Source organism: Ixodes scapularis, unplaced genomic scaffold (genome assembly GCF_016920785.2).
Source record: "Ixodes scapularis isolate PalLabHiFi unplaced genomic scaffold, ASM1692078v2 PGA_scaffold11__112_contigs__length_91849675, whole genome shotgun sequence".
In the NCBI taxonomy this organism is placed as follows: Eukaryota; Metazoa; Arthropoda; class Arachnida; order Ixodida; family Ixodidae; genus Ixodes; species Ixodes scapularis.
Genome location: NW_024609837.1, coordinates 41,312,770 through 41,338,016, shown reverse-complemented (window position 1 = coordinate 41,338,016; position 25,247 = coordinate 41,312,770). Strand labels below are relative to the sequence as shown.

General features: G+C 46.8%; 1 protein-coding gene across 1 annotated transcript in view; it reads right to left on the bottom strand.

The window, feature by feature from the left end:
* LOC8038457 (lachesin) overlaps positions 1 to 24,776 on the bottom strand; it is a 34,805-nt gene extending 10,029 nt beyond the window's left edge. Inside the window, exon 1 of the mRNA XM_040221432.1 lies at positions 24,579 to 24,776. Within this exon, the coding sequence (XP_040077366.1) occupies positions 24,579 to 24,776 (198 nt within the window). The remainder of the gene's footprint in view (positions 1 to 24,578) is intronic.
* Between the last annotated feature and the right edge of the window lie 471 nt (positions 24,777 to 25,247).

Sequence of the window (25,247 nt, the reverse complement as noted above, 5' to 3'; positions counted from 1 at the left end):
TTTTTATCATCCTACGGCTGCTGTGTCTGCGCACATTACTTTTGCCCATATATCAACGGAAGCATTTGTCAACATTCGTCACTCTTTATATATATTGTTGGATAGAAGACGACGAGGGGCCGAGAGAGGATTGTCAAGCACGTGCACTTGGCTCGGTTCAGTGGCTACTAAGAGCATTGCTCAGTGTGTGGCAGCGAATCATCTACGCCATTAAATCACTCTTTATCACCCTCACAGGTGGTGGAGGTGCTTTAAGTTCCTCGACCTCTCCGCTCCATAACCCGATTCTGGAGTTGCGAAATAGACGCCTTCTTCCGGCCATGTCCCAAGAGAGAGGCAATTCCAACGGCCAACCATCTGCCGGTGGTTCCAACGGGCAACTATCTGCTGGTTCAACACCGTCAGCACCGCGCATCAAGAACCGACAAAGGGACTCTCCTCTTTTCAGTGGCTCACCCGACATGGACGTAACTGATTGGCTCAAGAGTTACGAAAGGGCAAGTCATCACAATCACTGGGATGACAGCTTCAAACTGGCCAATGCAGTGTTTTATTTGACGGGCACTGCATTGCAGTGGTTCGACAATCATGAAGATCAAATGAACTCGTGGGACGCTTTCACAGCCGCCTTCTCAGACGCATTTGGAAAACCTGAACACCGCAAGCAGCAGGCGAAAGATAAACTCGCTCACCGATTTCAGTCCACTGCAGAGTCTTCCACCTGCTACATCGAGGACGTTCTCCGTCTCTGCGGCAGAGTCGATCCTCAAATGACAGAGGAAGATCGCATCCGGCACTTGTTCAAGGGGCTCTCACAAGACCTCTTCGCCATCGTCGCTCCCAAATCGCCTACGACGGTTCAACAGCTCATCACCGAGTGCAAGACATATGAGGAACTACAGAGCGCTCGCATCTCAAAGCCTCCTTTTGATCGCCTACCAGAGGTCTCTATTGCCTCTGTTTCTAATCTTGATCTACCGACGCTGATTCGCAATATTATTCGCGAAGAATTGCGATCATTTTTAGATCAGTTCCGTGCGTCTGCCGACACTCCCCAACCTCGTCCCCAAGCGCACAGCGTGCAGAAAGTTGTGCAGGACGAGCTCCGGGCTGCGTTGGGTTCATTTACACCAGCGACCCCGACATGCACCGCTGCGCCGCCCGCACCTGCACTGGTATGCTCAATGCCACACGACCCGCAACCCTTCTACCTACCGCATCAATCCCCACTCACGTCGAGACCACACATCCCTCGCCGAAAGTGCGACATTTGGAGGACTGAAGACCACAGACCCATTTGTTTTATACTGTCGCACACCCGGTCATGTCGCCCGATATTGCCGCCGACAATCGAATGCCAACGAGTATAGGCGCTACCCTGAACCTCGCCCACGCTATTTTACTGATGACGACGCTCGCCCTTTTGACAACCAGCCTCAAAGTCAAGCCCCCTTCTCACATCGCGACAGCCGCCGAAGCCGATCTCCGTCTCCCTACCCTCGACGACCGCGTTCGGTGTCGCCCCTCAACGTCGCCGCTCCAACTCACCAGACGTCAAACTGAAGCCAGCAGCCTGCGTCGCCCCAGGAGGTCAGGCTGCAGTAACAAATTACTATATAAATCCTCCGACTGATGGCCCCACTACTGTTGCTGTTGAAATTAACGGACAAAACCTCATTGCCCTCGTCGACACTGGTGCCGCCAAATCATGCATTTCTGAGAGTTTTCGCCGACGTTTGCGGAAAGTTATGACGCCAGCACCTGGACGCTATTTACGAATGGGGAATGGAGACTTGGTTCAACCTCTCGGATGTTCAACCTTCTCCGTGATCATTGGTGCAAATCGGTACATTGTCATCTTTACAGTTCTCTCCAGCTGCGTTGCCGACGTAATACTAGGCTGGGACTTCTTGGCATCAACGGATGCCGTAATCGACTGCGGCGAGCGCCAGCTCCATTTGAACTGTTCAGATATCGAAGATAATCCTGACTTGCATCCCGTTCTCCTCCGAACTACAACTGATATAAACCTGCCTCCATTGACTGCTTGTGCCGTAACACTCACGTCCAATATGCATTTCCAAGACACTTACGGACTTGTTGAGCCGCTGCCTAACAGCTTCACGCAGAAGGGCTTGCTTGTACCCTACTCCACCGTAATCGTCATTGGAAACCGTGTTAATTTGTACCTCACAAACGCCTCACCCATTCCAATTATTTTACCTAGAGGAACTGCAATCGCGATCATTCGAACTTACCAGCACGAAATCTACAGTACTTTGTTAAATGACAATTCCATTCCTCTACCGCCATCAATTTCAAAGAATGTGTGCTCCTCCGCCCTAACAACGCAGATGATTGACACCAATTTGCATACAGACCAACGGAACGCTCTGGTCGATCTCCTGCAGACATATAGTGACTTATTTGACTTCAACCGATCACCGCTTTCAAAGACATCGGAAGTGCACCATCAGATCGACACAGGCCAGGCATCTCCTATAAAAAGCCGTCCATATCGTATATCCCTTGCAGAACGGAAAGTGATCCAAGACCACGTGACCGATATGCTAAAGAGCGACATTATACAACCCTCAACAAGCCCTTGGTCGTCTCCCGTGGTTCTGGTGAAAAAAAAAGACGGCTCGTGGCGTTTCTGTATTGACTACCGGCGCCTGAACAAGGTCACCAAAAAGGACGTTTATCCCCTCCCTCGCATCGATGATATGCTGGATGCACTTCAAGGCTCGTCCTTCTTTTCTTCCTTAGACCTACGTAGCGGTTATTGGCAAATCCCGGTAGCTGAAACGGATAAGCCGAAGACTGCATTTGTCACCCCAGACGGTCTTTTCCAATTTAACGTGATGCCTTTCGGGCTGTGTAATGCTCCGGCGACGTTCGAAAGAATGATGGACACCATACTCCGCGGCCTAACCTGGAACACCTGCCTCTGCTATCTCGACGACGTCATCGTTTTTTCCGCAACGTTCTCAGACCACCTATGCCGTCTCCGCCAGGTTTTAAACTGCTTTCGCGCCGCTAATGTGCAATTGAACTCGAAAAAATGCAAGTTTGCAGTTCAGGAACTCAAAGTGTTGGGCCACCTTGTCAGTTCCGAAGGGATCCGCCCAGACCCAGGCAAAGTTCAAGCTGTCTCCGACTTCCCCATACCCAAAAACCAGACAGATATCCGCGCTTTTCTAGGACTTTGCACCTACTTCCGCAAATTTATACCCCGTTTCTCCGATCTCGCCGAACCACTTAACCTGCTGCTAAAGAACGGCGTCACATTCCAATGGGGCTCAACACAAGCAGCAGCATTCCAGTCTCTCAAACATGCCTTGATATCGGTCCCAATTCTCGGTCATTTTGTACAGGGGGCAGAGACAGAAATCCGAACGGACGCTAGTGGATATGGAATCGGAGCTGTCCTCGCCCAGAATGTAAATGGCAGTTCTCGCGTTATTGCGTACGCCAGCCGAACTCTCAGCAAGTGTGAGCGAAATTACAGTATCACCGAACGTGAATGCCTAGCGCTCATTTGGGCGATCTTAAAATTTAGACCATACCTATATGGTACACACTTTAAAATTGTTACTGACCATCACGCCCTATGCTGGCTTGCGAGCCTTAAAAATCCGACTGGCCGCCTTGGACGCTGGTCCCTGAAGCTTCAGGATTACAGTTTCACTGTTTTATACAAATCCGGAAAGCGGCACCTTGATGCAGATGGCCTTTCACGTTGTCCGTTGCCCCGCGACACTTCACCTGAAGCCCCTACTGGCCCCGTATCTCCCATCACTGTATTGGATACTATCGACATCGCATCTGCCCAAGCATCCGATACCACTTTGAAACCTATAATTGAGTGCTTGATGGGGATCCCTGGTTCCGCCACAAAGCGTACACAACACCGAGCTCGACTTTTCACTCTTCGCGATGGGATCCTTTACAGAAGAAACTACGAACCACATGGACGGACCTGGCTGCTCGTTGTTCCTCGAAACCTCCAACAAGACATTGTGCGAGCTCACCACGACGACCCTATTGCAGGACACCTCGGCTTTGCAAAAACCTACTTCCGGGTACGTGCAAGCTACTTTTGGCAAGGCATGTTTCGCACCATCAATAAGTACATTCGGACATGCCACCCCTGTCAGATGCACAAGACACGTACCACGCAGTCATCCGGCCATCTTCAGTCCATTACACCGCCCGATCGACCATTCCAAAAAATTGGAATTGACTTCTTGGGTCCCTTCCCCGTGTCTGCAAGCAATAACCGGTGGATAATTGTCGCCGTGGATTACTTAACCCGGTACGCAGAGACAGCTTGCGTCCCAGCCGCCACAGCTCAAGAGGCTGCGAACTTTTTTCTGCACCACATCCTCCTACGACATGGAGCTCCTCAGGCAATAATAAGTGATCGGGGTACCCCATTTATTGCTAAACTTCTCGACGAGCTTCTCCACCTATGCAACACAGTTCACAAACTAACCAACGCCTATCACCCGCAAACCAATGGACTAACAGAACGATTCAACCGCACGCTGTCGCAAATGATGTCCATATACGTTGCAGAAAATCAAACACAATGGGACGTTATTGTTCCATACGTTACTTTTGCATACAATACCGCTCGTCAGGCCACGACGGGCTTCTCGCCGTATTATCTGCTATTTGCCCGTCAACCCGCCACCACTCTCGACACCGTATTGCCCTTTGTGCCTGATTCTCCGATGTCATCTTATCCTTCGGAGGTTGCCGGCCGTGCCGACGATGCTAGACGACTGGCGCGTCTCAGCACCCTTCAATCTCAGCAGCAACAACAGCTTCGACACGATGAGACTCACAACGACACCACATACGAAGTTGGCGATCAAGTTATTCTCGCCACACCAATCCGTAAGCAAGGAAAATGCGGAAAGTTGCTCCACAAATACGTCGGCCCATTTCGTATACTTCGCCGCATCTCTTCTACATCCTACGAAGTAGAGCCCGTCGCACCTCCCCGAGATCATCGCACCAAGTCACGCGATATTGTTCATATATCACGAATGAAACGTTACCATCCACCCCACCTCTGAAGACGCCAGTGCCGGTGGCCGGCCCTTCTACCGCCGGGGGAAGTGTTGGATAGAAGACGACGAGGGGCCGAGAGAGGATTGTCAAGCACGTGCACTTGGCTCGGTTCAGTGGCTACTAAGAGCATTGCTCAGTGTGTGGCAGCGAATCATCTACGCCATTAAATCACTCTTTATCACCCTCACAATATATATATATATATATATATACGTATTGGAGCGCCCCTCTCGTATACTAATCATCGGGACCTCATTGTCGGCGACAAACGTACCGTACGTCGAACCTCCGGTGCGGGAGGGAGTGGCGGCGTCTTCATCCACTCACGCTCACTTAATCAGTGATCTGGCCGTCTCTCTTTTTTTTTCTTCATGGCGGCACAAGAATAGTGAGTCTCAGCCGAGGATCGGGCCATGCAGCTCCAGCACCCGATATATCCAGACGTCTTGCAATAAGCTAAAGTCTCCGATCGTCTTTTGTGTGACTTGCACGTAAAGTATAGCAGGCGCTTTTTTATTTCGTCGCTTTTTGTTTGCCCATACTCCGTAGCTTTTAGTGTGTTTTGGGCGTAAGAAAGCTCAAACGATTCAGTAGAGCACATAAACTAATGTTATGTGTGGACGAAAACTTCTTATTGATAATAGTAAAGAAAGAATGCGAACTATATTGTTAGGAGTTTGGTTTCTAGATCAATGCGCTCACTGTGGACGTGAAACATAGACGCATACAGTATATTTACAGTCAACGTCTGCCAGCAAACATTAATTTACTTCTTTATAACGCAGAAGTCAAAGCACAGCGATGCGCTTTTTTCTGAGCTTATTCATCGTTTAAGTTCAGCAAGCGTGCTAGAGATTATAAAAAAAAAAAGCCATGGCTATTTCCCGTTAGGTGAAGTATGCTTAGGCATATTTAGTGGCTCTAGATTTTGTTATACATTTATCGATTTCAGTACATAAAAAGCAGTTCTTATTACAAGCATTAATAATGTCAACCAATAGCTAGGTTTACATCACTTGGTACAAAGTACATCTCCCAATGCGAGGAACGTTTAGAAAAAAATATTATACAGTATGGCCGCCCCTTCGTTTTCTTCTTAATATGTTCTCTGCAAACTGACTTTCAGTTAAAATTAAGTGTGCTCAGAAGCGCCCTCCTTTTCAAATCACTGGACCGGCCTCACAAATGTAGACCGGGCCACCGTTGGCTAATCTAGGGCTTTACATAGCTCCGTGAAGTAGAGAGCGAGAGTTTCTTCACTGGCCCTTGATCGTCTGGGTCGTTAATGTACGCTAGTCCAAGAATTCAAACGCGGTGCTTGACCCACAAAATTGTTGTCTAATCCTGGTACCCCTTCCCCCCCCCCTCCCCCCCACGTTTTTTTGTTTTTTTTTTTCATGCTCAGAATGCCGGAGCAGTTATAAGGTACGGGCTGTGGTTGTCCAATACGTTTAACTGAAAACCGCAGCTTTATTAGCGGCGAGATGTTTTAGTGGCGCCCTCGACGCTTCCCCCTTGTGACGTCATTACCTTCCGAACAAGTTCGATGGTGTTTGTAAATAGCATGATGGAAGCTTGAAATCATTGCGCTCTCAAAGGAACACTGCCAACACCGTCAAAATTAAAGTTCTTTCATTCCTCTTATTTCCGTCGATAAGATAAGATCTGATGTCATAGTCAGCGTTCGACCAATCGTGGAAGGCCGACCACAGCGACGCTTTCGGTCGTGCACGTCGCCAATACCGGAAGTTCTGTAATCGCCTCGCTGAATTCGATATGCGTACAGCGCAGTCGTCCGGCTAGTTAATGGGGTAGTGCATAAACAACAGGATTATGGTGGAAAGTCATGGCACAGCAGGCTAGGCATGGTTGGTTAGTCAAAGTCAGAGTGAAACAATATTTCGATAGCATTTGCCGTCCGTGCCGTTTCGCTCTAATATTTGTTATACATGCCATCGTTGTATGGGTTAGACATTATACCTCCGTTTCACTGTCTAGATACCGGTTTAGTTTTAATTACTTCATTGACTTCACACTGTTTCACAAGGAGCGCTAAGATTTGTAATACGTGTCTATAAGACCTTTCCAATGTTTACAAATCCACAGCTCAGCGTGCGATCTCCACAGCTCAGCACGCGCGTGTGCGTCGCTTCGGAAAGCGAGCAAATCACGCGCGATACGCAAGAACACTGAAAATGAAACCGGCCAGCAGCCCTTTCCCAGAGCCGTATATGCCCTTTCCTGGAAAGGTCTATAGGGAGTATTAACTGGCGGCCATATCCGTGTGCGCTGCTGCTGAGCGCGTGCTGACGGCGAGCTTGAGCAGTCCTTTTGGAGCGTGCATTTAGCACCATCAAGGTTGCCGGTCTTAGCAGCCTATTAATATGAGCTCGTTCTGAGCATGCGCTCTAGACAGCACCCACAAATGTGGCGTCCAGAGAATACTCCCTAAAGGTTGAACTAAAATAATAAAAAAAAGATTAGGCGGCAACTTTCATTAAGCCGGGGTCACACTGACTATACATTTTACAAAAGACAGTCTGGAAACAGATATAAACGCGAGTCACAGCGAGATCTGTACTTGGAACGCCGCATGGCAATGAGTTCAAGGAGGAAGCATAGCACGTGGCATTCGTACCGCGGATATTGCGGTTACCAGTGTTTGCAGAGTGTCTTTTGTATAATGTATGCGCAGTTGTCCCCGGCTTAAGAAAAAAGAGGGTGCATCAGGTTGAACATTCTTCATAAGATATAGTACGGATATACAGGCATTAAAAGAGGCATCTGCATCCTGCACGACATCATGTGTGTTCAGTTTTGGATCACTGTAAAATGTGGAAACACTAGTGCTGGGCTTCCATTACAAAGTTTAATCCGATGAATCGCTACTCTTTATTTGAATAATTGATGAATTAATCTGTTCCCTTCATTTTCTATGCCTTAATTTCAAACAGTTAAAATAAATATTCAGCTTTTTTTGGAATATGTTATAAACGGCGCGATGTACAATTTCGCTTTTAAAGTCAGCCTATAGACCAACACGGGGCTCTGACGCATGCGCAGACGCTTCACGCGAATTAGGTTTCTACGTACGCGCACTGCACACACCTTGTGTGGGCAAGCGCGTGCTTCTTTGTAGACAGCATGCCGTCCTATAGTTGAGAACGGTCAAAGGACACCTACTCTCACGAATTACCACTTCAGCTGCAGACGCAGGGAGGTGTTCGTTAATATTCCCGGGCGAACGAACTCTCTCGAGTATTCGCATCAGTCTCTGTCCGCTCTAAACGGACGCTCGCACGGCGTATAAGTGGCTGGAACTCCTAAAACCTTGTCAGCTCATTTGAAGTTACAAATCTTGCCCCTACAGTTTATTTTAGGTCAACATTTTGCATATCGTTCGCATTCATACATGTGTACTTGTCCACATCTCTGTGGCAAAAGCACTTCACTTTAATTTTTTAGTCATACTTATTGATTAATTCGGGTAAAATGAATCGCGATTAAATTAATAAATAAATAATACGTAGGTTAATCGATTAAGTGCCCAACCCTAAAAAAATCGTTATAATAGGGAGTGTTTTTCCTCTTCACCTTTTGTTCAAATTATGCGGGATTTTTATATGCTCCCTGAAGAGATCATGAATGTTATCGATTATGCTTGCTTAGTGAAATATAAGAGATATTGCCGCGCGCCAAGTAGGCACCGCGGCTGTAGCACAACGGTTATCGCGCTTACCTCCCACGCGAAGGGCCAGGGTTCGATTCCTGGCCGCGGCTACGCATTTTTGTTTACACTGTAATGTGATGTTCTCGTGAATTTGAGAACCGTCTAGCTGATTCGAGGTTAGAATGTTCTCCGCGTCAAACCTTCTACATCGAACGCTCCAGAAGCCAACGCGTGTACAAAAGCGGCTCCGCCTGGCATGCAGGATTCAGTCTCGCCCCAGCGTTCGACTCTGCTGCCACGCCGACTTCGACGCCCGCGACGCTCTATTATTATCTGTTGTACTCTTATTTTTGGCACAGGTTCGCCACATTAAACGTTTATTTCTTCCTGTTTATTTGTTATTTTTGGTCACTACCCATGACAATATGCTTTGTACAGAAAGACAGGCTCTTTTTTTTAACGTGAAAGCCTTGTTCGCTATATAGATGCAATAAACTTGTGTTTATTGCATCTATGTTGAGGCTTCGAACGCATTCTATATATTTCTCACATTCTCTATCGCCCTCTATCTCTCTCTTTTTAGTTTAACTATTGTTACCCTACAATTTTTCTTCAAATTTACTCTCTCTTTGCCTGTTATTGTTTTTATTTCTACTTCTTTGATCTTATTTCAAAGTCTTTGTCTCTATTCATGCTCTTTTACCCCATCTCGCTCAAGCTCACTCTGCACTGCACCTCCATCTCTTCCCAACTAAGCCTATTTTAAATCCCTTATATATTTCGCTACTTTGGCGATTGTTATTACTGCTGTTTGTGTGTCAGTGCCATCCAATTTTTTATTTCTGAATGTTCTTGCTATTTCTACATCCCCGCTTGTGTCGAACGTACTTTGCTTCTAAATCTGCAGTGGCCACGATTGCTTTCTGTGCTACACCGCGTTCTTTTATATGCTGTCTTGTTCTCATCTATCTCCCATTGTTTGGCGCGAGCAGTTATAGCGATTGCTTCGGCGCAGCGAGCAACGATTGTATGTAATCTCCCGTAGCGAATTTCATAATGATTACATCCTGCCCTGTCTCTCTCCATTTATTTTTTTTATAAATATAGAAAGTGAAGACGGACGAGCTTCCTTCGATTTTCTGGAGGTTCAGCAAAAGAAGCGGTATATTTGAGGATTTGTCTGAACATAGACGGCGCGGAAGCGCATGGGAAATCGAAACTTTTTAGAAATCGGGTTATGCCAAAAGACCTCCAGTAGATGTTGTAACGTGAACTTGAGGAGACACCGTATTTCTACGTGGTGTGACAAACACTATAAACGGTCGATTACCTACGAAATCGACCCTGAAATAAACTTCCCCGCACCCAGTTCTCGCATGCAGCATATAGAATCAATACTGCATAGGCTTCATCTCAAATCGTTCACCCCGCTATTTGTTTTTATTTTTTTTTACATCGTACCGTCGTCCGAATTCTGCAGAATGCAAGGGAATTAGGCAATTCCCTTGTAGGGAACTGCCTAATTAAAATTGGGGGTGGGGGAGAGAGGGGGTGGAGGTAACCTAACATCCAACTATAACTTTTCAGAAACAAAGACTAATAAAACGCACAAGGGTTTTTACTTCCGCGCGTTCTCATTTCCGTCGCCGACAAGCTGGCCTCGCCAACCACCTTCAAATATTTTAATTCACACTGAGCGATCCGTCGTGAACGCTAGCCGCCGAGCAAATACAATGAGCTCTACTACGGTCAGTTAAAACCAGAATGCTACGTTTAATTTTAACCACAGTAGCAGTGAGTTTTACATCATCTTTGTAACAACAGTCTGGTTTCGAGCCAACTATACAAGTAACGTGTACTTCAGAATCAGGCTAGCTCTAGCAGAGTTTGCTTGAACGACATCCGCTTGACATCAGAGGTCTTTGCTAATAATATGCCTATCAGATAATTACTAGGCCTAGCCACTGCCGGGAACAGTCGTGCGTCGTGTTCAAAAATTCTCACTGTTTACTGCACGTTAAGAGAAGTTTTTCAAACTATCCGGTTTTCGGAGCGACATTCCGGTCCACGTACCGGTAGATCGAAAGCACAGCCATCTGTCTCTTTTCAGGAGACTGTGCCGAGGCCTTAAGCTGGACACTCATCGAGAGTGTCAGCTAGATTTTTGACCGCTGGGCTTCGCCAGTTCCGTGCTTGACCCTGCGCTGGCCAATCGCAGTGGTCAAACCTGTCGCCGACATACTCGCCGAGTGTCCAGCTTCGAGTTCCCGGTGAAGTAACAGCCAATGACGAGAATTTGCAGCGATAGCTCTTATGAGCTTTTCCTACCAGTGGAAATGACATTTGTTTTTGTTGATGTAGATGTTGATGTAATAGTTGGAGTCGTTGTTTATGTTGTAGTTTTAGAGCGCTCAACGTCGATACTGCGAAATCCTTAAAAAATAATTTGGTAACATCCGCGAACCTTGCTTCGAGGGTTCGCTGCGTGCGAAGCAAAGGCGTTGCCACAGAGTTACGCCAGGGCGTTAACAGCCTACTCTATACTTAGGGTTCTTGTAGTACCCGATGCCCACTGCACAGACTCTCAGAAATAAAGAAAATTAGCTTATTGTTAAATGCTATTGTAGGAGCGTCAGTGCCAAGAACTCCTGCAGGAAGACGCACCTACACGCGCTCCGAAATAAAAGCAACAACAAAAGGGTTCGGAACCAAATAATGAGATGTCTGTATTTTTTTTTTTTTCAAAAGTCTTTGTTTACGCATTTCATGGTGTGTGAACGCGATGCCAATGCCCAAGGACTTCTCCGTGCCTTGTTGCAGCTATCGCTGTGATTGAACCGTGGATTAACGCAGGATAGCTAATTTTATTAGAACTTCGCTATTGAGCTTCGATATGAACACCTGATCAAACCTCGACTTTGTGTAAATTACTGATTCGTATACTCTGTTTCATACTTAGCGTGCAACGCTGTCAGAGCTACTGGCGCGAGCGTGGGGCTTGATCTCGTTGATCATTTGCACGCGTTCTCGCTCAAACAAAACCATAGATGAAGCCACGCGCTCGCGCCAGTAGCTTTCACAGCGTTGCACGCTAAGTATGAAACAGAGTATAGACACCGCGAATCAAACTGCAAGCTGCCTGTGTACTGCTTGCGTGTTTATGTTTGTCCTACGTTTAACCTAACGGGTTCAAAATGTTAAGTAATTTGAATCGCAAAATGATTGCGGTTTCATTTTGAATTTAATTCCAGAATAATAAGCGTTTTCATTTTATTTTTCAAAAACTTTAATTTGTTTTTTGATATTAGAAATCATTTTGCTGAAAATGTTCAGTGATACTGTTGTGTTTTGGTTTACAGAGCAGGAAGATAGTCATCCTCAATGGACATGTCTTTAGACACGGACACACGACCACAAGCGGTAAAACGCTCATCGAGTTCGAAATGGGCGGGGTAAGAATTGAACCCAGGATCGATGGATTCATTAGCGGGAGCTTTCGCCCCACGTGCTCCGTGTTGCGTTGCAGTAACACGCTCAGTCACGGATTCCCCGGAAATGTATCGATCGACACAGACACCGAAAAGCAGTGTAAATATGTCATGAATCTTTTGTTAATTGCAACCATATTGATCACATGGCCATGTCGAACCCCGCACTCTTCGTTCACAAGACGCTACCAATCTGAGCCTCATAACTTCCGTGAACACCAGCCAGACATAACATCCACGCCTAAAGCAAAGCTCGCGAAGCAAGCTGGTGCGGCCCGAGACGCCATGATTAATGTTCTCTTGTACGTGCTGGAAGTCCTATCGAGAGAAGGCCAAAGGGCCGCGATAGATGTTTGAAAACCCGATAGACGGATAAAGACGTCTACACCAGGACCATAGGGGATCTAGGTGTCGCCAGTGGTTACCAAAATTACGGAACCAACGACGATGCGACACAAGCAACCTAATGAATATCCGGTATGAAAAAAATGGGGGTCTCGTGGTCTGTATATATGCACGGTGGTGAGAGGGCCAACAGTCTGTGTTGATGCTAAGTGACTGCAGACTTTTTGAAGGAGTAGAGAGAGAATAGGGACAGTTTCTATCCTGCTGGAGGCGTCTATTTACGCCTCTGTTGTCCGACAACATACATGCGGTCTTTGGGCATGGTACAAATTCAAGCCCTAGCTTCTTGTTTTCAATCACGCCACAACTCCACGAGCTCTCGTGGAGCAGGAGAACCAGTGGATACTGTACGCCATTTCACATGAAGGTACATAGTACCTCACATCACATTTTAGTTCTAGCAGAGCGCTAGAAATCGAATGAGACGCTTTTGCGTTTTTTTTTTGCAGTACGAAAGGGCCACCGGATGGTTTAAGTTAGACTTTTTTGCAGGGTACCTGTGAGTGTGTTTCAAGATGAGTTGCTGTAAAATGCACAGTCAGTTTTCGTGCCAGCGCTCCAAGTCAGGTGATAATCGAAGCCACGTTGAATTCACCTCACCACTGAAATCTTAAGAAATAAATTAGGCATAATTAAAAATGTTAAATATTTCCTAGATTCTCTAAAAAAAATTTGCCCTTTAAAAAAGTATTTTTATTAATAATTTTAAATCAATAATTAAGAAAAAGCAACAAAACACTCTAAAAATAAGGCCTCTAAATGTATCGCCCTTTCCATACTGCCACTATCCCCGATAAAAATAAATGCAAGGTGTTGCGTACATCAGCTTCACGCAAATAAATGCAGACTAAGACAATGCGGGAAAAAAAGTACCGGGACTCCCCAACTGCGCTCCAAACACCTTAAGGATTACTCTGCCCGGATATAATGTAGAATTTATGGTCGACCGTCTAAATTCAGTGCAACAAAAATAAAAGCAACAACAATATAAGATATCGAATAAAACATCAAGACGACCAGAACAGTCTTTCCGGGTGCTTCAGTGTCCGACCCTTCAGAAAAACCGAGGTACCTTGCGCGAAAACAAAAAAGTGTCATTGTGTTTCATTCTTGTCGAAGAGAATTCATGACTGCGGTCTGCGTGGCACAAGGCCACGTTCCAGAAACTGTGAAGGGGATCGAGACAAAAGAAAGCTCGATGCGGGAAGGCCGAAACTTGCTACGTTTTGCTGTGCAGCCACGCTGTCCCTAGCCGCGATAACGTGGTTATGGATGGAGCTACTGTGTCACTGCGGTTGCCGGCAATGCTCCTACGTTGTGGAGTAGAGAGAAAGGAAGCCTTTTTCGTTCCTGAAGCATTTCCTTTTACCCCATGCCGCTTCTTTTTCTGGCCCTCGCAGAATTGTTTTGTTGTCTTTTTTACTTTTGTGCATATATTTTGTTTTGATACTCAATCTTCTCCATCTTACGTCTGTGGGTCCTCGGAGTTGCTTCCATCGACCGGTCAGACAAAACGTCCGGTAGAAAACAGGGCTCTTTTAATGGTGGTTTGACTCCGCAGCATACCATTATCTCACAGAGTTTTTTTTTTTTAATTCTCAGTATATCAATATAGCAGGAATGTAAACAATGAACTTGTAGCAAAATATCTCAACGCGGAAAATTAGCTCCTTCTGCGGAATTAGTGAATAAAATTGAAAATTTTCCTTGAATTGGTTTCTAAAACTTCTCTTGCGGAACGTAACGTTCGATTTAGAGGTCAAACTAGGTGCACACACTTTCGGCGTTCGGTTTTAAGAAGTCTAAAACTATCATAAACTTTATCATCCCTAGCCGTAGCGGTGAAGCGAAACTATTCCTTTTGTTCGTGCCAAGCACGCGTGTACGGCGGGCTGCTATGGCGCGTATTGCGTTGAGATAAGCACTGACCTGTATAGAACATCACAAAAATCGCCTTCTTTGCTTCACCATTTTTGTCTAGGGGGCTGTGGAGCATTTTATGATTCTGCGTCGACGGAGCAGTCAAGTGACTGGTGCGAACGCTGTGATCTATGATGCAATGTCGATCAACACACTATTTCCAGTAGCATTGTCGATTAATATGTCACGTTCCTACTAGTATACACCAAAATACGGCCCTGGCGTCACGCCGCTGTTGTGGTGCTGTTGTCAACATGGCGCATTCGCAGGCGCTGCACTTCACGCAAACATGTTTTCTGCGCACGCGCAGTGCAACTAACGATGACGTCATAGGCCGGCCTTGTCGTCTAGCTGGACTGTCTATGAGCGTACCCTTCACTCTCGAAAACTGCCGTCGTGTTTCTAGACCCCGAGTTACATCGGCGTCGCCAATGAAGACGCCGAGGCGCTCGATGTACCGGGAGCGATACAACGAGCAAGTTCCGACCGGCAAGTCGCGGGCAGCGTGGCCCTGACAGAGGAAGCGGTTCCCTGCGACGACCTGGGAGTCGTTTTAGGCGACGTCCGGAAGCGGCACTGAGACAACGTTTTCGAGAGAACGGACACCAAGGCCTAGCGCGGGATCTTAGGAAGATGTGTGGCCCACGGCAGTGGCTCTAATTAACCGGCTGTGTCAGGAAACTAGACTCCCTCCTCTCTCGTCACCCTACCCCGCGCTCGCTTTTTCTGTAATGTCGGGGCATGGTACTGTCCCCTAGGGTGCCTTCATGTGCGCTTCGCATAGAGTGATGCCAACTGCCTGTTTCCCTCTTCAACACCCTCTTCCACCGCCATTTTGTTCCTCTCAAAGTTTTCTCGTGCGCCGGAAAGTGGCCTTTGTGTCCATCGGTCCTCCCATTCAAGGGGTTCCACAACGCTGCTCCGAACTTGAGAGATAAGGTGCTTGTTTCCGGGAGGGTTATAAGCCTTACGGATTATCTTCGAGAAACAAAATGGCTGCTGGTTTGTCGGCGAGTGGTATTACAAAGGGTGGCATCACCCTAGCAAAGCGCACATGAAGGCTTCCTACTGTCTCCTGGCCGAACTCACGAAAGGGACGCGTTTTGAGCGCCACTTTCCGCAGTGACGTCCCATCGACTGAACTGCATTGTGAGTGTGTAAGGTCGTCAGTGAGACTTGATACATACCTCAAAATGATTCCCGTTCCGTGACAACTGCCTTCTGGTTATATTTTTTCGCGAATATACTGCCACCCGCATAGCCCTGTTGGGTCATTAAACAACACGTCCTGCCTAGAATTTGTTGACAATATCTTAAAATGTTTGCTAAAGAACTTTCTGTCTATTTACAACCAGTCATGCGCGTAACACACCTCGCAAACTAAAGCCAGCAAAGGTGAGCTATTATGAATAATCAAATAATGGGACCATAATCATGTTATAAAAACAAACTGATACATGTGGTAATAACTTCCAGTGTTTATTCCTGCCAGTAGGCGATGGAACTAATCAGTACTGTAAAAATACACCACCTGCTTTTATCGGTATCAATTTCATTAGGCACAATCTTCACATACGAAAGCAGTAAAGCAGTAACACACAGTAAACAAAAAGGGTCGGACATGAGAGAGAAAATTCGCAAGTGTAAAATGCTTACGGAATATCCGCTCCTTCGTTTAATTACTCAATGACCTATCTGATCGCAAGAGTCTGGTGAATGAAGTATTAGTTTCCAGTTAGCCATATAAATATTAACAGCTCAACAATTTGTCGCCCAAATTGACAGTTACGAAACTAATAAAAAAAGAGCAACATCACTTCAATTTCACGCGACTTACGTCCATCCACCTATTTATTCACATATGCTGGTTGTATATTTAGGAGTTTTTTGAATCAATACTAAAACTTGCGGGCATTTATCGAAAGGAAGAGAATAAAGATGGCTTGTGAGGTCGGTGAAGCTAGCGTTCCCTCGCGCGCGCTAAGTTTAAAACGTCCTTTTCTCCTGTCTTTCTTCTTCAACCAAGTTTCCCTGTTTTTACCACAGTCTCGGGTTTTCTACATCATGATCAACATCCACCAGCTCGCCTGCGCACTCACTGTTTTCTCAGGACGAGCGCAGGTCAGAACGGATGTGGACACCAGCGAAATTGTTCTCAGTTCTTGAGTCTCCATATTGGCGCCGAACGTGGGATCCGAACGCAGGTTCCGGTACTGTCAGGTACGTTCGGCTGGCCTTCGCATTCTCCGAGTCTATACGGACATTGGATTGCCTTATCGCCGAGGTTGCTATTGTGACCGTTCGAATATCAACTTCTTCGCCCCGCTTACGCAATCCCATAGCCGCCCCAATGCAGCAAACACAGCTCGTGCTGTCGCGACTGGTGATAGAGAAGAGGACTCGCCACTGGGCTGTGATATACCATAGGCAGACTTGGAGGTTCCGTCGCACGCGGAGGGCCCTTCCCCACCGGTGCCGCTTGCACCTCTCACCGCATTGGGTCCACTGCCCGAACAAATGGCGTTGTTCCTCGCGGAGATGTAGCGGCTTCTGCAGGAAGAAGGCCTTCCGCTACCACCCCCAGTTCCAACACCTCGGAAGGGGACATTGAGTTCAGATGCCGAGATATTCAGGCTACGCGGATAGGAAATCGGTTGCCAATTTTCTTGACGAATGGCGTGAAGTACCAGGCGGTGTCTGAAATGTCTGAGGTTGAACTTCTCTCACGCGTACTACCGATCGCCCTCATGGGAAGCGCGGTCACATGGCGTCGGAGGTAAGCACCACACTAATCACTTTACCCTCACAAGAAAAAAAATTAAACCGTTCCGCAACGTCCAAATAGAAGCTTTGAAATTCCGGCGTCACAATAGTTCATTCTGAAGAGAACGGGCGGCCACCGCCCATCACCAAAGCCTCACCGACCGCCCCCCACCGACGAGTCGTGACCAAGGAAGCACGTTTGTCTTGGCCACCCTAGCATCACTTGCAACGGCCACGACTCCATACGCAACACTATCGTCGACGGAGGCTGTGCAGTGACCGGACACACGGCATCACTACGCCTCCTGCCAACAACTCCACGATCACAGCGTCTGCCCTGGGAGGTGACCAACAAAACCCACCTGAAAACGAACTTCCTTCCCTCCCCCCCCCCCCCCCCCCCCCCCGAGAAGGGGAATGATGTGGAGATTTATCGAAAATAAGAGAATAAAGATGGATTGTGAGGCCGGTGAAGCTAGCGCGCGGTCAGGACGACCGCGGGTTAAAACGGGTGTGGACACCAGCGACACGGTTGTCAGTTCTTGAGGCTCCACAAGCTTTAAATCCTAAGAGCTAGACAACCAAAATCTCTAAAAGTCATCCAGAAACAGCCACCAAAATTCTTCTTCGCACAAATCTCAAAATGCAAAAAAAAAAAAAGGCTTTACACGATTAAGGAAGTAGATACGTAGATGAAGTCTATACGTAAAAATGTATTCCCGTTCGGTCCTCTTTGTTACGGGGCACTAGACGTGAAATGTATGCTATCCCTAGTCGCCAGCCGCGACTTGAGCACCGAAAAGCCAACGGAGAATTGAGTGTTCTTGAATCAAGATTTACTTACCCTATAAAAAACGCTGCAGCGGGATCAGGCAGTAGTTCTGACTCCGTTATTCCCCGTACGAAATGGAGGAAAAAGCCCGCCCCTCAAAGAAACTTTTCAAAGCGTTCGAAGTAGCGTTATGGAAGTACGCGTTCTCGCTAAGAGTATGTGGAGTGCATCTTCTGTGCGTCTCTCGTTGCAGTCAGAACTCGGGAGTAGGAAAAGACGATGGTTGCGGAGATCCATAGCTCTCAGCTGCTGCTGCTAAGAAACTCTGGCTCAAAAAGCCGCACCTGTAAAATCGAGATATCAGTCTCTGTGATGCAACCGCGAGTGCACGCTGGTAACGAATGTGGCATGGAATATGGCGCCGGGACAGTAAGAGCGTTTTTGTATGAGCTTTACTTGAATGCTATTGCTATTTTGGTATTCAAAAACTATGTAGGGATATAGGATGTGAGTTGAAGAGCATTTGAATATGTCGAAACAAAAGAAATACAGCAGGAAATTGGAAGAAGGCGTGCGGATATGCAAGGTGAGGAGCGGTCAGAAGCACTCGGGAATTTCGCTTAGAGCGGATTGTGCGTTTTATAATACTTATGCTTGAAATAAAGTTTCTGATCTCGACTTTGTTCGCATAAACTGCTCTGTCATGAAAGTCTAGACCCACGCCTTATATTTCGTAATTCCATAATTGTTTTTTAATATTTTCTTCTGTACAACTTAACTGAGCAATGCCCTAACTACCCTTAACATCCTCCTGTGAAATCCGAGCAACAATATTCTTGTTAGGCCAGGTTTACCAAACGAAAGTCTTGCTTTTTACCACTTAAACTTGGCATATTCGTATAGAGATAGCCAAGATGCGTGAAATATGGTAGACTTAAATTAATGTATGAATCTGTAAACCACGATAAGAAGCTGGTAGAAAAAACTTTAAAAAATGAAAACCTTCTAGAATTCTTGTGGTAACAGTGTAGTTTATTTAAAAAAAGAAAACATAAACTTTATAATTTCCGGGAGTTTTAAGGGTTCGGGCACTGTTTTGGTCTAACTTGTCCTATTCTCGCTTTCGCACAATATAAACTGCTTCACCACCGAAGCGGATAGTTGTAACCTCGAATAGTTAATAATAATACGAAACATTCGTCTCACAGCTTCTATGAAACGTCAAACAAGTTGCCAAATCGCATTTATTCGCGAACTCAGTTTTACCTAAATCTTACAAACCAGGGAAAATTCCTTTGATCTGCGGCGGAAAACGTTGATTTTGCGTTCTAGGGAGCTCTTCTTATCTTCGTTGGGTAAACGGTATATGGCTCGAACTAGTAGAAATTCTCTTGCTGCTACCCGTCTCGGGGAATGACACAACGCACTGTTTCAACAACGCGAAGTCATTTATTGACCGCTATCGCTCGCGCCTCGATCCCGAGAGCTCCCGCGCATATACGGTACGACGGCCTTTTATCGGCTGCTAAGCGCCGCTCGCGTGGTCAATAGACTACTTCCAGAAATCCCTGCGAGCAACACTGCGCGCGTTGTACTCTGAGAATTAGTCGGCCAGAAAGGAGAACGGCATGGTTTCGGTTTCGATCGACACGTAGAAAAGAAATCATGCACAGAGCGTGGATTATAACCAGCCGTTATTTCATGTTTGCTGGTCCCGAGTGCAACGTTTTGCGTCTCCAAACTAACCTAAATGGCCAAAACACGAAGTTTGAGCACAAGCCCGATCCACGTGTAAAGCTTGTTTTGACATATTCCTGGTGTCTTTTTGTACTAGAGCCTTCCTGTTAGCGTTTCGATGTACGTGCACGAACCAGTGATGAGGAATCTTAACGCTGCGAAGCTTGATTATGTACGAGTCAACACGCTGTTACAACCAAAAGGTTTGCCTACACCGAGCTCACAAATTTACATTAGTGTTGCTGGTCAGCAAGTTTGTTACTTGTTTTATGCGTCCATTGACAATTTTACGTTTTTGCAATTACTGTTCTTTTTTTTTTTGTTTTTTTATTACGCCCGAGTACGCAAGGTAAAACTGGGAGGCGCAGTGGAAAAGCTAAAATCTAACACTTCTTATCCCTTTACAGCTGTACTGACCCGCAGCACCGTACGAAGTGAAGTCACTACATGTTTGGATTGAACTAATTCAATGTCGCTTGAAGTTATCCTGCAATCATATACGCACATTCACACATACAAACCGTTATGAAGAAAACAACAGTCGAGCACTTACGTGAAGAATGTCGCACACTTTGGCGGACAGCATGTAAACGCCGTGAACCCCAATGCAGTGCGCCAAATATACTAAATAATTCCAAACGCATTTGGCGGTTGCTAATGACCATAATATTTGTTATATGTTTCCTTTCTTCCTCACTGCGTATGCCGATATAATTTCAGAAACACCGTTCAGGCACAGATCTGGGGCGTCGGTAAAGGCTCATCAAAAAAGGCTTTGGAGGAGTTTTTGGGATTATTGGGGACTCCGTCGTATAGCTAGGCGGTCTCAGCGTTTTGCAAACGCTGAGAGCTCGCCGCGACAAGTTTGAAAAAGAGACATGACCTTAAAATAGCCTATTTCCAACTTTTTCTCGATCGCACGCGGGAAGTGAGCCGAGTCTTTATTTTCATTTAGATTTCTCTTGGTTTTAGGTGCGCTATCTCTCGGTATATGACAGTACTGATATTTCACGACTGTCATCTAAAATATTTTCGAGTCAGATTCTCATGTCTTCTGTTGTTCAGTTTAAATTCTCGTTTTGGTGCATTTAACAGAGAAGCGCCGAGAAAAGGATATCCAAGAAAGTTGGGGACGGAACAGTCCTGCCGCATCGGCCGTGCAGAAACTGCCTGCGGAAATGTTCTCACCTTACAACTATGCCTGGAATATATATGGTTGAGACGTGTCCTCAAATAAGTCTATCGTCATCTATTCAGTGAACGGCGTGTTTTTTTTACATGATGCACGAGCAGAGGGACTGTGGCTTTACAAGCTAGAGTCAAAGACTAGCCGGGTTTATCTCTACCCATAGTCTCCCTCCAATCAGAGCGAATCACAGCGTCATCTACTCCTTACGCAGCTCCTCGCGTTCAAACGTGTTCGAATCCCTTCGAACTATCAGTAGAGATGGAGACAGCTAGCCTTTGCAGCGAGACCGCAAGGGTATAAAGCCTTTTTTAAAAGGGGATAGTTAATTGGGACGCGTAAAATATAAAATTAAGTTTTCACGAAGAAAGGAACATTTTCCCGCGCAATATTTATGCTGTTAGACGCCATTGAGGCGCAGAAAGGGCGGGGGGTGGCACTGATTTCTGTTGCAGTAGGCTGGACCGTGGACCGCGACCTCTGCAGCTGGGGCCGACTGTCGCTACCGGCGGCCATTGATTGACACCACCAGATTCGTGGGACTCGATGGGAGAAACGAGAAAAAGTGTCGTCTCCCCCGTTTCTAAGTGTTTGTCATCAGTGAAAGTTTCTAGCTGCTTTTCGGGAAGCCTGTCAAACAGCATGTCTACAAACATTAATACTGGCAGCACTCAGAGTTCTTATAAATAAATGTTTTGTGGTTGAGAGGGACTTCGGCTGGGTGAGAAATGTAGTGTAGCTCAATAAGACGAGAGTTATCTAGAGTTACCGCGGAATCGCTGGTGATTTCGACAAGTTGGGTTTAGCAGATGACAAGCTTCAGGGCATTGCTACGCGGAATTCGCGCACCCCCGAAAATCCGCTGTAAATATGGAATTTTTTCTACATTCATAAACTTCTGGGCTTCCTCGAGGACGGTCTTATTGGCGGCAAGTTTCTTTGTTTATTTCACTCAGAGAGCAACCTTGCCACTCAGCCGTAGATTCTCCGGCACGTTTGATTTTTGTAATTGGCATTCGAACGCTTGACAAATACCGATTCACCTCAAAATAACCGATATAATGATCCGCATCACATCATACTTTACTCGACTTCAAGCTTAGCATACAAGCTTCCATACCCCTACATTTGTGTGTTCCTCCCAAAGACTTTCGTGTATTGCCTGCTGTCAAGTAATGGCCGCCGGTGGTGGCGCCGGTGATGCCGCCGGCGGGCTCGCGATATGTGATTCAGCCTACTACAATATATATTAGTGTGTGTGGATGGGGGTCACAGACCGCAAAGCCCAGCCCCGTGCTTGCAATCCACTATCATGTTATGCTTGAGAAGCAAATAATCAAGATAGAATCATAATGATTTTCAAAGATATTACGAGATTGCTTTACGCGCTTTAGTTTGACGCGTTAACTAATATGACTGCCGGCGTTTGTGGAGTGCTGAACGGCCGAAGCTCGTCGAGTTCGTTAACTTTGATGAGTACGAGTGGTTTTGCGTTCACGTATCTGTTTAGAGGAAGACCGAATCAACCGACAACGTTTGCTGCAAACAAGTGTCGGAAGTACGTGCCTTCGGAATCTCTGTTCAAAAGCTTTTTCTCGAAGCGGGACTGGCCTAAGCCTAGCTAAGGCGCCTGGAACGCTTCTCCGACTGGTGTGTTCACCTCGTAAGAAAAAGTAGCCTTAAGTTACGTCTGATGACGTCATAGAAGTGCCATGCTGTCGTTTGTCGCGATCCCAGTGGCGTCCCTACAGCTGTGGTGTGCATTGCAGACGTCTATTCTGCTGCAGGCCGCTCTCCAGTGTGGCTCTCCACGGAAGCTCCGGAAGCCAGAGGTTGGGACGCTGTGACGACAGCGTTACTCGCGTTCACTCGGGCTACTCACAGCTTCTCGTTAGCATTTCTACGACCAACCGGCAGAATCGCGACATGCAACAGCATGGCACTTCGGCTTCTGTGACGTCATTTGTTGCTTATTCGGGAACACTTTTGATGTATGGGCAGCTTAGGACGCTACACACCAATCGTAGACGCGCTCCAGGTGCCATAGCCTAGCGTCCCGGATCAACTATTTTAAGTGATCTCGCTTGATATTTTTCTTTGCCCGTTTTGATGCTGAATAAAGTTGTTGGCTTCCAAAAAAGCGGTCCCGCTGCTCTGTGAATTGTTCAACCGTCGTGGTTGCACTGTGGTTTCAATACCGAGAAGATACCTGCACAAATAAGAATTTGCGAGCAATTTGGTCGGAAAGAATCGGGCGTTCAGTTCGCGTCAAGTTTGTCTAGGTATTTCTCCATCATCGCGCCTTCAAAGGCAAGCTTTCAATTTTTGCGAAGTGCATCTAGCCTACCAAAACGAAGATTTTTATGTCGCGTTTTATTTGCCCTTCATGACGCTCACCTACCTTGCTTGCAAAGGCTACGTAAAAAAAAAGAAAAAAAAAAAAGAACGCGAACAGTAAAGTTAGAAAGACTGAATATTTATTTTTGGATCTTTTTAGTTTTCTAGGTCGCTTTTCACGCACATCGATAGGCGGTGAAAGTAGGTTGTATTGGATCGTGGCTCGTGCACGATAAAACGCTAGAATGCCGCTTTCATGGACGCGCCTTCTAAGAGTTGCAGAAAATTTTTGACGGACGAATAGCAGACGGACGGAGGCTGTTTACGGCAATCCAGATGACGATAGGCGGCCATGAAATACCAGACGATGCCGGAGGCTGCGGCTCGTCTGCTCGCACGACTAGCAGGCGGCGTTAGACCTCCCGACTGGACGCACTAAATGACGCGAAAGGCAACTCCACGCTTGTGGCCTTTTCAGTCGAGCAGCCAAGCCAGTCCTGTAGTAATGAGCGGGACCACTGAACTGTGGACGGCACTTAGAGCGGATTGTGACTTCCAACTAAAGCGCCTAACAACGTAAATATTACGTAAACAAAATATCTTTTCATAGAAAAATGTTTTGAAAAATATTAGAGGTTTACGATTCTCTGTAATGCGAAATTAGAGTGCAGTTCTTGAGGAGGAGGGTGGGAGGGCACGGTGGAGAGGGTATGCCCCATCTCCTCCTCCGTGCTTTCCCCTCCTCCTCTTCCCTCGTCCTTATACCCTGCTCCTCTTCCTCCTCCTACTCCTCCTCCTTTCCTCCTCCAATTCTTATCCCGTTAAATTTCCTCGCTAAATTTTCCTCTAAATTTAACGAGAATCGGGCCGCTAAATTTAGCGAGGAAATTAACGTCACGTGACCTCAACACCAATTCAGTTTCCCGCAAAATTTGGCGGGGCATTTACGCCTACGGCGGCTCTGACGCCGACACCAACTGCGACACCGCGAAACGCGGAAACGGACGCCTAAGAGCAGCGCTCAAAAATGACGTGTCCCATCCTGTGCCATTTAGAAAAAAGAGCAGGTTTTTTCTTGCAGTACCTCTTTAAATATACCGATTCTCCTTCCAATCAGAGCTCGGTTCTCTGACGTCCCCGCGTGCTCTCATCACCTCCTCTCCCTCACTTTCTCCCCGCATAGCACGCAAAGAAGCTTTAGCTCCGGAGCCAACTCACCGTCCTGTCTCCGAGCTGCGTGATCCTGCAACGCAGGAAGGCCGACTTCCCCAACTGGGCTGTCACGTTCCTTTCGGTGCTGTTGTCGAAGCGGGGCCTGAAGTGGGGGTCGTCCCAGTGGGCGCTGGGCCGCGACGGGGGCTCGCCACCCACGCCTGTCGAAGACGACCAGAACACGACTCTTTCTTCTGCTGGCATTTCTTTGTGAATGGGGGTCGCCGGTCCCGGTCCCGGCACCAGGCCCGAGCTTGAAGACGTGCCCAGACCCGAGCCCAGGCTCTCTCTGAAGTTTCGCTCCGTGCGAGGCGCTTCCCAAAAAGTAGCCTCTGCCTGCACCGGCAGCGAACCAGAGCCCGGACCTGGAAAATGCACACACATACAAAAAAAGCACGGTGAAAACTTTTTTGAAAGCAGTTACCAAACGCTTAGTCGCAAGTCTCACTAAGCTGGCAAACAAAAATGCCCGACACCGACAAGCCTCAAACGCGTGTTGCATGTAGGCGATGGTACTTTTGGCAGACTTTTAAGTCTTTCAGTCCTGGTAAATGTATGATGCTTGTCGACTTCGGCTGTTTCTGTTTTGTCGCCCTAGTGGGACTCGCGCATCATAGACACAGGTTAGAGAACATGTTTCATCAGACCAAAAATATTCAAATACATCATTCGTCC